This window comes from Amblyomma maculatum, chromosome 7, assembly GCF_055883805.1.
Source record: "Amblyomma maculatum isolate TAMU_Amacu chromosome 7, ASM5588380v1, whole genome shotgun sequence".
Lineage (NCBI taxonomy): Eukaryota > Metazoa > Arthropoda > Arachnida > Ixodida > Ixodidae > Amblyomma > Amblyomma maculatum.
In genome coordinates, this window is record NC_139350.1 from 53,468,398 (window position 1) to 53,482,580 (window position 14,183).

The 14,183-nt window shown below is 45.4% G+C and overlaps 1 protein-coding gene across 3 annotated transcripts in view; it reads right to left on the reverse strand.

The window, feature by feature from the left end:
• Positions 1–960: 960 nt before the first annotated feature.
• Positions 961–14,183, reverse strand: part of LOC146183221 (uncharacterized) — a 235,550-nt gene continuing 222,327 nt past the window's right edge. For all 3 annotated transcript variants that reach the window (XM_084609091.1, XM_084609090.1, XM_084609089.1), the window contains one exon: positions 961–7,214. In XM_084609091.1, the coding sequence (XP_084465217.1) occupies positions 6,985–7,214 (230 nt within the window). In that variant the 3' untranslated portion in view covers positions 961–6,984. The remainder of the gene's footprint in view (positions 7,215–14,183) is intronic.

A 14,183-nucleotide genomic window follows, 5' to 3' on the forward strand; every position in this document is an offset into this window, starting at 1 on the left:
GTCAGTAAACAGCTGACTTCGAGCGCTTGTAGACACTCCAAGCTCGCCGTTGGCAGAGCCAAAATCAAAGCCATTGTGCTCTGCTGAAATCTGCACCCAATGAAAGTTGCACGGAAGTGCTATGCTGTCGCATTTCAGCACACAGGGATAAATGTTCCCCTTTGCTGCAAACCGTCAAGATATACAGGCTAGATGTGGAAGCTATTTCAGTCTAAACACTGGCATTATTTGCAATAGTTTTGTTTTCGTAATCTCGTTTGATAATGTGGAGACCCCTGAACAACGCAGTGACGAATATAATTACGTTCTCTTGTTGTTATAGCTATTTGTGTTTCGAAAGATGTGCAACTACCAAGAGAAATTATTCAGATCGAACTCGTGTACGCAAGTGCATGCTTTCATTGGGCGGTGCTTCGCGGGTGCGTTTGTTGATGAATGCACTTGCATATTTTCATGCTGCTGAGGAGGAAATCTCGTTTTTCGCAGTGAATAGAACCACTTCAGTTAATCGCCTACTCCTACTCTTCCTACTCACTCCGCCCTTTCTCGCTACGCTGTCGCTTTGTGCCAAAAATTTTTCCAACTCCAGAGGAAAAATGGTCGACTGGTCTCTAACCAGTACCCGGGTCAGTGACCAACGGCGTCTTGTATGCGGCACCAAAAATATATGAATTGAACTCCGACAAAAACGACCCAAAACAATGGCTTTCTAGCCCAGATTATACTGAAAAAAAGACGGCGATTTCACACGCCCAGAGGTCGCGCCGTGAAGCTTTTTCAAAAGTTCGCTGAACAGACATCGTCACGTGTCAGTGCCGTCACTGGCGGCGAAAGAGCGATGCCTGGCAAAGCTTTTGAGACAGTTTGGTTCCCCAGTTCGAGGACCAAGCGAGCAAGTACACATTCATTTGTAGGCACAAGTGATATGAAGCGCACACAGCAGAAAGGTCTTGGGAAATGTTCCATAAAACAGACGTTTATTACACTATAAATCACGAGCACACATACATTCCGTTGCTAGGCGACTAAGTCACAGATATTGCTCTAAGAGTTTGTGCTCCTGACTTCTACGGTGACCAACTATTACACTCAAATAAAGTAAAGACAAAGACGAGCATCGACTCACACACACGTACAGACATATAAACCTTCTTGCAGCGCGTGCGCGGCAGAATTCGTGGAAATTTTGTGGTGCCTCGCAAATGACTCGCTCAAAGAATAACAACTAGCCCAGTGTAAATAAAATAAAAAAGTTGCAGCACTTTTTTTTACTTCACACGTGCCAGCTGCAATGGTAAGTTTACCATGACAGTTTTGGGCTTCTGGACTCCGCGTCAAGTGTTTGGGCATCAAACTAAGGAATTTTGGTAAAAAGAACTACTGCCTTCCGAATGCCTGGTCGATTCCTCCAGCCAAAGATTCTCAAGCTGATTGAGCACTAGCATCACCCGGACAGTGTCGAATACTTCGTCGTGAACATTTTGTACAGTGTTTTCTTGCAATTTCAAAGACAGCAGAAACAACAAATACTTTGTCAGCAAATTTTGTTCGCATGAACTGTGGCTATTTTTTTTTTCTTTTAAACATGTTCAACTCTACGTCGGCGCATGTGGACCGAGGCACTGAGTGCAGGGCTGCAAATGTACTGAACGTCGGGTGAATTCTGTAAAGATGTTTCAGTTTGGGAGGTAAGTGTAGAATGGTGCACGGTGTCATGTGAAACGAAATAAAATGTTAAATCTAGCAAAAACTGTTTTTTTCTTTCCCGCAGGCGTTACGACGAATTTCTTTTATTCGAGCACAAATGCATTGAAGTGCAATCGGAAATACTTTTATGATGCGGCTTAAGGTATGCAATGTCCTGCCACGATAATGCTTCAGAAACAAACAAAAAAGATGCCACGATTAATTAGCGCACTGAAGATGTTTACGGTGATCTGCAAATAGGCTGCAATACATGTGATACCAGTTGACGACACAAAAATGCACACTTTTGACAATTCATGCAGAAATTACCGTATGGAAACTGTATGGAAACAGACATATACTGGATGAAGTACAGAGTCCCCGTCAGCCCTCTAGTTCGTGTTTTCTCCTCTTTCAGCGCAATGCAGTTACATGCACTCCCACCCCCCTCTTTCAAACCTTTTATTTTTTTTTCATCGGGCTAAGTACCCACTGGGCTTATGACGTGGTGCCTTCCGCCTTCCACACTTTTTTTTTTTTTTTTTCAGCTCGTTTAGTTCCAATTTCCGATTTTCCTACCCGGTGGAGTTATTGCGAAACCACGGTCAGATGAACTGCGTAGCTGTTCAATCCCTTGAGAGAAGCATAATGTCTCCACTTGCACTGTCCATTAGAAGCACACACACATAAAAAAACTCCGCGCAAGTTTTTTCCCTGTCAGTTCCCTTTTTCCGCATGGAAACTGAAGCTCTGAGAGACGCTACTTTAGCCTGGTTGTACTACGACCGGGCGTAAAGTTAGTGAGTAATTTCTATGCGGAAAGGTGATTAGAAGCCTTTTGCTGTTACTGGCTGCAGAATGAATATGAAACCCGCCGTGCAATATTGAAGAAAGCCGTGCCCCAGGGGGTGCTTTGTTGCCCGCTCGGAAGCGCCGTGTCCGCAAAGGCTGCTCGCGGCTTCGTACAAATATTCCTTCGACATGCGCCTGTGCTTTGCCACAGAGACCGCGTGGTCGACTTGGCAGCCAACGTTTGATACTGCTAGCTCACTTGTCACCGCTGCGAGCGGCAGAGAGTTCAGGTGCTTCCTGTACATGCGCTGCGCTGTAAAAAATGATACAAACAAGTAGGGCTGCTCTCACTTCCTTTCAATAAAAATTGCTAGAAGTGGTGCACCTTCTGCTCTATTCTAGGTATTTTAAATTTCTGTATAACCTCCACTAACGTCTCTGTTGAATGTCTATCATCAGCATATTGTTTTAATTTCCCAAATTTCAGTTGCGTAGACTCGTCTGAATTCGTGGTTCTCAAAGTAAATCAACCTTCATGTGTCACGGTTATAGACATCAATAAATACTCCTATGGTTTTGAAGCTGCTCGAGTTTGCATTTTAATCAATATCCAAAAAAAAAAAATTGTCTATCGCTTTCAACGTACTCTGAGCTGAAATTTCGTTGGAGGCCTGCACCAGCCTCTAATGTTTTACATCATCGTTCTGAACATCAAGGGCACGTTTCACTGTGATTGTCGGCTCGTGCTTGAAGGTCTACGGAAAGCTCAAATTGAATGGTTACTCTTATATTACCCCTGAACTAAACGCCATGCCTGAGCACTGCACCTCGACGCAGGAGTCAATTCCCTTGCTTCTATCTGACAGCGTCTTGGACTATGACGGTGTATTATAATGTGAAGAAAACCAGTGGTGACTACCGGAGTCATAGGGATCCGAAATAACTTACTACATAACAAAAGCAGCCAAAATTGTAAACAATTTAGTTTGCTCACAATGTTTCTAGTTCACAAAAGTGTCACAGAGTAAAGCGTCCAGAGTAACGTCTCACTAAGGAACAAACGACCGGGGAATTACGGAACCTTTTATTTCTTCACACTACGTCTAGCTTAAACGAAATCAAAAGTAGGCTACCCTGCAGCGCCCTCGGGTAAGTTACAGGTGCGCTGAAACGCCGTTAAGCATCCTGATCCAAATGTGTATACGAAGTGCTATTCGAAAAGTCATCGAAGGACTGTCGGTTGTTTCCTGAATTCCTTTTACGACTTCCAACGTTCTCAGTGGCGCAGTTTCCTTCGACAACAGCATACAATAAACTGTTATATTCGCTGTCTGTCCGTGTGTACTTTCAAGTCTTTCTTGAGCTCCAAGCATCGCTGTGTCCAGGAACGTGCTCACCAATCTATTACACGACATTACGAGCTAGAAGCTTTGCTTGGATTTGATGCCGCATTGCTCGCTCAACTATGGTACCGGTACTGCAGCGAAGACTGTCCGTTTGTCGGAGTCAGTTTATGCATTCGTATTAAGCCTCTATTTGGAGGCGAGACAGGATGCATTGTCACGCCCTCTACGCAGTTTCCATACATCCCTGCAGAAAGGTTCGCAACAAGAATCCTCTTACACTTGTACATGATACTTGCAGAGAAGGCGTTCGCTTGGGGCTTCATTGAGTCCATCGAAGAAAGCTCCAGTGGCACGAACTTACATATCTGCTCAGAAAAACGCCAAGTTAAATTACAGTTTGCTGTGTGCTTACCATCGCCCTGACTTAGCTTGCTGATCTTTATCCAAGTTACTTGAAAAGGGATTAAATAAATGCTACTCGCGTCACAGCATAGTGCACGCCACTCTGATTTGCTATTCATGTACAGATGAGAAGGACAGTCTCGGATAAACGAAGAAAAAAAAAAAAACAATTTTCCCCGGCTGTGACTGAAACACTGGAACTAAACTGCTTTGCAAGTGGCGGGAATTTATTGATGATAAATGTAAATAAGAGCAAACCACCTGAGACAGTGAACGCAGCGCGTGTTTAGAATATTCGACTCGTTCGAGGCTGCAGTTTAGAGAAAACTTAATACTGGTTTTATAGCACCTCGAGCAATCTTCCCTCCTATTCTTCGAAGCCGGCAAATGACTTTTCCGCCAGACAGTACAGACACCTTGACAGAAAATCAAGTGATAAATTACCACGCACGAGTGAACTTCGCACAAGCATGCAATATCACACCAAACTTTCATTCCTTGACTATGAATATGCTGAAGGGATGTGGTGATGCGGCAGGGATAACTCGTTTTTACCGTTTTTCTAACTGAGAATACTCACATCCTGCAGCATAAGCTCTCATACACGCAAAAAGAAGTGAATGTCTCTATGGCTGTGGGAAGCCGCAGGTTGACCTGTATTCTATACACCCATACACCGTTTCAAAAGCATTACACTTATATTTCGCACTGCACTTAGTGAGACCTGCACCTCACACTTTGCCACAGACAAGGAAACGTTTTACATGATAATTTAGGTTATTGCCCGACGAGATAGATCCAAGTGTTAAAACATATGAGTGTATATGATGCAGCGTAAAAACTAAATCAAGCCAGTGAACATGAAAGCACGTCCTCAAGAATTTTTCCAAGCATCGCTTGCGCGCAAGCTGAGTATTTTGAGCTTCCTGCGACCACTTTTCGACCTGAATAGAAAGAGTGGTGGCAGGTAAGACTGCAGCCACTTTTTGCACATCTGTTTAAGGAATGCGCCAAGGACAAGACAGAAAAGCCGGTGCTGGGTGCGATTTCGCAGCAGAAAGGATCACGACCCATTGATGCAGCCTGTAGGACGGTCTGGGTTGCTTTGCATTGCTTTCGCCCAATGCACATGAAAAAATATTTGCCTCCAGTTATGCTGTTAAAATGACATCCAATAAAACTATCGAATGGCAATGTGACACTTTTCTGCTGCCCAATTTCAGTTTGCCGTCTGTAAGACACGCTGAGCTTTAGCGACCATATAAAAGAAGTTACAAGAAGTGATTGCATTCCGAATGCCACAAGAACGACAAAAAAGACTAACAGATGTCGAAAGACGAAACCATCTAAACTGACTTCACTCTAATTTTTCCATGATGTCTGACGTGGTACAGCATGTCTTCGTATACTTTCTTCATACCACCGTCCCCATTGATAAGTTCTGTTGGTGTAAAGCTGCTGCGGTTTAGCAATTTTCTTTTCCATCAAAGAAGGATATATATATATATATATTACCAATTTTCTTTTCCATCAAAGAGGGATATATATATACGGTTAACACAAAAGTAAGTCATTTTGAAGAGGCGCTGGAAGTATTTATACAATGATGACACTGAAGGTTCGCGAAATCTGGCATAAACAGGCAAACACTGAAAGGTCAGTCCGTCAGAGTCACGCACGACTGTCTTCGTAGACACCATAAACAAACATGCACCACAATCATTTCTCATGGAGAAATATAAACAAGACTATTCAACACATGACAAGAGACCGATGAATCCCAGAACTGCCTTCTGGATGGAGTTCAGTCGAAACCAAACCCGCTTCAAGGAACTGCTCGGGGCCGCCCTTCAAGAAAGCGCGCTCTCACACGTGACAGTTGCGAGAGTTCAGGCCTACATGTTCCACCTAAATCGACCTCATAAAAACAAAGTCACACCTGTTACCTCTCATGTGCAACCGCAATGTGTGTGAGAAGACCACGCTGAGGCCTGCGCCGTTCATGTAGGGCAACGTACCAGCTCGCACACACACCACACCTGCCTCTACCATCTCATGACCAGAAAAGAAACAACATAAGAATCGCCCTTGGAGGGATTTACTCAGTGTGCAGCGCGGGAGCCCCATCTTCGCAAAATCTCTTTGCTTTTCAAGGCCCTGCATGCCTTGGAACCGAGCGAAAGAAGTGGCCTGCACTCGCTGCTAAATGAAAAACATCCATTCGACCGATGGTGCAAAGTGTGCGCGTATTCCTCTCTCTCTACAGCTGCCAAAACCCGGGAGAATAGGAACGGTGGGGCGAAAGCAGCAGAAAAAGTGAATGAACCTTGCCTGCGTGTCCAATTTCTTGCGCTCAGGAGAGTTTCTGCTTGGATTCCTAGCTGTCAAAGTAGCCATTGCACAATATTTCAGCATTTTTACCGCGGTCGAAGCGATATATGCATGGGTAAGAATGCTTGTTTTTGTTAAAACAAATGTTCAGGTTCATTAGACGATTATAACTTGTCTCAAGCCTCATTTTTCTGTCGACCGACTTCCCGGGTAGACACTCGAAACGTCCCCACCAGTTCCGAATGATTAGGCCCGACGCATGAAGACGTTTTGACGAAGCTTTCCTGCAATGAAAAGTATTGCTGCTTTGAAACAGGTGGTTTGGGCCGTGAATTCCATCCCTTCCACACCCTCGCTCAGGCGTCGTGTTTTAGAGCGCGTGCAAATAAAAATTCCTGAACGCGTTTACAAAGTGATCAATACTCGTTCATGGCTTGGAGTTGTGTTCGTCGGGCTGCGAGGGCCATAGGGACCTCCACCACAGCTCCCACGAAGACAGCGGTGGCGCGTGCACAGGAGCCAAGGTCAGCGTGCGGTTGTTGCTGACGTTGCGTCTGCGCCGCCTTCCGTGCTGCTGCTCCAGCTGGTCGTGCTGCTGGCTGGTCACTTCAACGCACAGCACCACAAAACTGCTGGCACACGAGTGGCGCTCCTGACCTGCAGCGCGCGGGGGAAAAGCTCGTCCTCAATGATGCGGTGACGTAAGAAAGACAGTGTGACGCTGCTGTCGCAACGCTGGGCTGAGTGGAGGTGAAAAGAAGGCGCCTAAAGAAATACGTGGAACCAAAAGATTTCAAAGCAATTTTCTGATTTCACAGTGCGCTTATGATGTCGGCATTAGATGCAGACTAACTATGAGCATCGTATAATGCATTTTGAAACTATGAAATCTCATTACTGAGGCAGAGCATTTTTAAAAGACCGCGAAACGTATGCTGCACAAGTTGGGAGCACGGCTCATGGAAACGCACGCAACAAAAAAACTTACGAAATATTTTCCATTTTCTTAGAGCATCAATAAACATGGCAGATGGTTAAACGTTAGCCAATGTCTTGAAAGAAGAGTATGACAAAGTACATTACATCACTTTGTTGCCCGTCAATTTTTAAAGCGTCTAGATAAAATCGACATACCCCTGAAAAACTAGCTATACGCTGGGTGCTTCTTGCAATCGCGACTGCTTCCCGTGTGTTTCAACTTGCTTCTACTAGGGCTACATTCCCTCTTGAATACAACCGCTTCACTGACACAAACTTTTAGGCTGAAGGCAGTCCTCACACCGCTCGATAAATGAGCAACGCGCTGCAGCAGACGACCAAAATGCCCCGTCTGCTCACACAAGTATAGCGTTCGCGGACGCCAGCGTCGTCCGCGATGGAATAGAACGTCGTCTTCGTTAATTACTGCGACATTGCAACTAGCTTGGAAAAACACATAGGACATCGACAAAAGGTACCGACTGCGACATTGCAACTAGCGTGGAAAAACACAAAGGACAGCGACAAAAGGTACCGTCGGTACCTTTTGTCGATGTCCTTTGTGTTTTTCCAAGCTAGATGCAATGTCGCAGTCATTAACGAGTACACACCAACTAGTCCAACTGTCTTCCAGGAACGTCGTCTGCGCCGCCGTCTGTTACAGTGGGACGTTCTCTTTCGCTCCCTTTTGAGGACGTTCGACAAGTGCTTTTTGACTATAGTTTCCCTAGGCTGCACAACGTGAACGACTGCTATAGTAAGCAAATTCAGTGCATATGGCTGCATATCAGGGCATACAAGAGAAGCTTGCGCGATTCGGAGAAACACCTATAGCGGACAGGAAGCATGTCGTCGGTATGTATGGCTTCACAACATATTCTTAGCGGCATTTTAAATATATACTGCCTCGGAATGACGTAGTATACTTTGTCACACATTTCTTCAAAGCTCTCGCCAACGTTTACGACCGGTCACTGCTGCTGGTGCTGCGCGAAAGAAGAAAAACTTTGCGGTAAGTTGTGTTAACGTGTGTTTCTATGGGTCTCCTCCCAACTCGCACCCCCCGCAAGTTTCGCGGTGTTTAAAAAAATAGGGCATCTTTTAAATGCCGTTTTATGATTTGACAATCTTGTTTATGGTTGCTGTGCACCGAATAACGATATATTAGGCGCTCCGCGCTATTAGAAAACGGATGTGAAAAGTTTTGCTCGCATATATTCCGATGGGCGCTAAGCCTGCTTTACACCCCCAGTCTGCTGCGGCGTCGTGAGCACAAATAAACGAGGCTCTTTGTAAACACGGTGTTGATCTATAGGGGTCCCAAGCATCGGAGCATGGCGCTGCAATGAATGGATGGATTATAAGAGCGTCGCCTTTGAAACGGGGTGGTGATAGTCTCCATCATGCTCGGCATTTCTTTCTTTTTTTTCTTATATCTTGAATGCTGTTATAAACTGTTGAACTATTTCGTAGCTATTAAATTTTTATTTCTACACTTAGGTCATCTTCCTGCTTTTCAGCCACCAATTTTCTAATCACGTTTTCCTAACTTGCACTGCAGATTCATTAATCCGACCACTGGTGTCTAAACCCGAAGGCCTCGGGAAGAGTGTCTGTGTCTGCCTCGAGACCCGGATGGATGTCATCGCATTCGAGTAAAAGATGTTCAGTTGTTTCCACGGATTTACAACACACTGCACATGTGTCGTCATCTTCGTTAAATTTCGTTTTGTGGCTGTGAGTTCTAAGGCACCCAGATCTAAATTCAAAACGTACGGCACTGCCTATTGAGTTATCAAAGAAAGACCCCTTCATAACCGGTCTAAAATTTCTACACTCTGCTTCTGCGGGCTCTAGAGTTATGATATAAACTCTAGCGAGCGCCAGCGAGAACATCTCCGAGAGACTCCGCGTAACCTATACCTGGCAGGCTGACTCGCTCTCCTGCCGACTTGCTTGCGTGTTGCTGGGTCTGCACGTGAACTTGTGGGTGCGCTTTCTTGCTTGTGCTCTGATGTCGCTGTAAAGGCCGGAATACATGGAGCGTTTCTGCCGCGTCAAAGCCCGACGGCACGCACTCGACGCCCCGCGTCAGAAAAAACGCGCGCCGCTGCCGATCTGGCCCTGCCAGGTATTTGACGCGCGGGCGGCGCGGCGTCCTCTCGAACCGGAAGCTACTGCCGACGCGAGCCAATAGGAGCGCAGAAAGCTGGCATTTCCGGGAGGGTAAAATTTGGGAGGTTAAAGTAGCAAACCGCTGGAATGGAAAGAGGAAGACACGGAGCTGGTGGAATAAGGAAATCAGGGAAGCCATTGAACAACGACGGGCTGCTTCAAGGGAACACCGAATGGCAAAGAAAGCACAGGCTTCTCAGGAGGAAATCGACCAAAAATGGGAATCATATCGACAAAAGAAACTTCAAGTGCAGGCCCTCGTCCAAAGTAAAATAAGACAGTCCACCGATCGCTGGATGGCTGATATACACGCTGCCTCTAGAGGCGGAGCAAGAAAATTCTGGAACCATATAAGCTGGCTAGGGACGAAGAATCAGAGAAAGCAAGATCGGATTCAAGATAACGAGGGAAATTGTTTAAAGGGAGACAACGCAGTGAACTACATTACATCAGTTATAGCCGAGTCATTTAAGAGCGACGATAGGGTAATCACCGCAAATCAGGAAGCAACACAAGGTAGCAGAATACAAAGCACCTTAGAACTGACTAATCTAAACTGGAAAAGGGCTGAAAAAAATATTCCTAAAAACACATCTACAGGAATAGATGCAATTCCGATCAAGCTGATTAATGAACTCGGTCCAAAAAGTAAGGAAACGTTGTTAAAAGCTTTGGAAACAGTCATAACGAATAAGCAAATTCCGGACAGCTGGCGGCAGAGTAAAATGAATTTGATTTATAAAGGGAAAGGAGAAAGGATGCACATAAAATCCTACAGGCCGATTACCATAACATCTGTAATGTACAGGTTAGCCATGCAGGCGGTGAAATTAAAGGTGCAAGCATGGGTTGAAAGTAACAAGATACTCGGAGAATTTCAGAACGGCTTTAGAAATGGTAGGCGCTTAGATGATAGCCTGTTCGTGCTTACCCAATGCATCGAAATATCTAGAGTGGAAAATAGACCTTTGTATTTGGCCTTCCTGGACATAAACGGGGCGTACGACAACGTAAGCAGGGAACTCCTGTGGAACATATTAAAAGAAGGTATCGGTTATGAGATAATAGAGTTCCTACAGGAAATATACCGGGATAACAAAGTAGAAATTACGTGGGAAGGGATAAGAAGTACGGAGGATGTCGAAGTATGCAAAGGATTAAGACAAGGCTGTCCTCTATCACCGGTGCTGTTCATGCTTTATATGATAAACCTGGAACGGAGGATACAAGACAGTAACCTAGGTTTTAACCTGTCATAAAGATTAGGTGGAAAGGCGGTAGAGCAGCGCCTCCCCGGTTTGATGTATGCAGACGATATTGTGCTGCTAGCTGAGAGTCTGGAAGAACTGCAAACTCTAGTTAAGTATTGCGGAGACGAAGGGGACGCTCTAGGCTTCAGTTTCAGCGCAGTTAAGTCGGGTCTGATGATTTTCAACGGCTCAACGGATCAGGGTCTTAAAATACAAGGCCTTGAAATACCTAGAGTAGCAGAATATAAATATTTGGGGGTATGGGTAAACGAAGGATTGGCATACATTGGGAAGCATGAGCAATCACTTAAGGCCAAAGGGCGAAGGAGTGGCGGGATAATGAAGCATAAGGCATTGTGGGGATACAATAGGTATGAGGTATTGAGGGGTATTTGGAAAGGAATTATGGTGCCCGGACTTACTTTCGGAAATGCGGTTTTGTGCCTAAAATCAGAGGTACAGTCGACATTAGAAACAAATCAGAGATCCGTTGGACGATTAGCACTAGGTGCCCACGGCAAAACTACAAATGAGGCGGTACAGGGAGATATGGGCTGGGCATCTTTCGAAGTACGGGAAGCTCAGAGTAAAATATTATATGAGGAACGCCTGAGGAAATTGGACAGTAACAGATGGGCAGCTAAGGTATTTAAATACCTGTACCTAAAAAGCGTTGACTCACAATGGAGGAAAAGAACTAGGAAACTAACTAGTAAGTATGCTAGTAACAAGGACGGAGCAATAAAGAGCATTAAGCAACAGGTGAAAAACACAGAAGGCAAAAATTGGATAAATTCGATGGAAAAAAAAAGACAGAGTGTGGAATTATACCGAAAGTGGAAAATGCAGATCAGGAAGGAAGATTTCTTTGATAACTCAAGAGGCAGTGCCCTACTTTTTGAAGCTAGATCAGGGTGCCTTAGAACACGCAGCTGCAAAAAGAAGTTTTACAATGGAGATGACGCATGTGCTGTATGTGGAAACTCCAGTGAAACAATTGACCATATTATACTCGAATGCAATGGGATCCATCCGGAAGTTGATGCAGGCGCAATCACTGTTCCTGAAGCTTTGGGGTTTAGAGATACCAGTGGCCGAGTGAATAAACCGGCGGTGGAAACTAGCAAAAAACGGCTGGAAGATTGGTGGCTTAAAAGCAGAGAAGTGACATAATGTTAGTAATGTAGGAGCAAAATTTAATAAATAGAATGATGGTTTAGTTAACCATTCTAAATCAATAATTAAGATATATGGAGAAAAATGAGCATAATAGCTACTGCTACCACCCCGTTTCAAAGGGGACGCTCCTATATTCCATCCATCCAGAAATGTGATTATCGTAAAAATAAACGCTTAATCAAGCACGGAATGTCGCTTTTTTGTAAGTATACGACCTACGCTCGGATCGTTATGTGTTTGTTTGCTCCCTGGAGCGAAATTTGTAAAAATAAAAAAAAGAACCATGCCGCTGGTATCCGAGCGGGCATTCCTAGTTATCATCGTCCATTCGAGCGAGCCAAATCCTTGCGCACCTATGTACGCTTTCTACATTTAGCACAGTAGCGTTAGAATGAGCACTTTCGGGATTTTACCACAAGGGACAGCGTCGCTTCTCTCACGTACCTCGCTCTGCGGTTATTTCCGCTCGCTGCTGCATTTGCTTTCGCATCGAGGGATCCGCGGCGGCGCTCGCGCCGCTTCGTCGTTCCGTGTATCTCGAGCTGGGCGTCGTGTCGGCGCGGCAGTTTTCGACGCGCGAAAATCGTGGGAAAAAACGCCGCATGTATTCCGGCCTTAAAAGATCTACTTGGTGCGCGCTCCCGTGGTTTAGAAAAAATAATGTCTTGCGCTTACTTCGTCAGCCAATTTGTTTTTGTGAGGAACGAATGGCGTGGAATGAAAGTGAAAATTAAAAGGCTACCCTAAACGAATCTGCTGCGGAACGAATGCGTTTCGCTTATTCTCTGTCACACGGACACGGCTGAACTTCTTTCAACTCCCTTCAACCAAGGTAGCCATTACCTCGAGGGAGATACGTGCCCTGTCACACGGCAGTCCATTATGGAAGGAAGTTAAATGGAGTTTTGAAGCAAAGGAGATCGACGATCTCCATTGATGGGCGAAGGGAGTACTCTCGTTTCCAATGTGCTTTGCTTCCGAGTCATTAAATAACATATTTCTTCAATAATGTAATTTTTACTCCTAAATATATTAGTTTTTATTGCATAAAATTGTATTCTAACTCGGTTAGTTGCGTTTAATTGTCGCGACTGCACCACGTATTGCACAACGCAGCGCATGGTGTCCAGCAGAGCGGAAAAAATGGCTATGTTTAGGGCATGGTCGTTGTTTTCAGCAAATGTGTGTTCTTTTATATTGATATGACTAAAGCTAATTGCATTTTGCGAGGAAAATAGTAGTATAAAAATATTTCAGTTTGTTTTGGACATTATTTTTTATATCTTTGTGCAAAATAAACATCGCCTAATGGCCCCCTGTTGGCTGCTCTGAGAAGCTCGTTGCAAGCCGTGTGACACGGGGACAACTCCTTTAAGGCGAAACTCCCTGCGACTCCCTTGCGCTCCTTTAGACCAAGGAAGTTCAAGGTAGTTCCGAGTCGGCCGTGTGACAGGGATATAAGTCGCGTGGGCGACGCGAACGAGTGCTCCCGGGTCGGTATCTTGACGGAAGAGAAGACAATTCAGACTTCTCAGATACTTCCCAATTACAGCTTACAGTCGTGACCTATTGCATTAATATATCACTTGCACATATAGTTAGACGTGCCACCTACCGGCCCAGAGGTTCAATGCCTAACACACAAGCGTCATCTGAGGAAAGCAAGACACAAAGGGACACATGCAAGGCAAACAAGACGCATCCCTGCTTTTAGAGAGCCGCGACGCGGCTTCCAGCATCACAAAGCTGCCCACCGACGAACATACAAGGCTCGTAGTGCTGCCACTGGGCGTCTGCTTGCACCAGCCGCGGCCGAGAGGAGACGAGCTCAACGGGCGCGAGCAGCACGCGGAGAGAGAAAGCGCGCGCCTGTTGCGCCTCCTCTCGACCGCAGCGGGTGCTAATGCGTCATCTGAGGAAAGCAAGACACAAAGGGACACAAGCAAGACAAACATGACGCTGGCACCACTGACGACCATAATGGCTCGCAGTGCTGCCACTGGCTGCCTGCTTTAACCCGCCGCGCGTGAGAGGAGACGAGCGC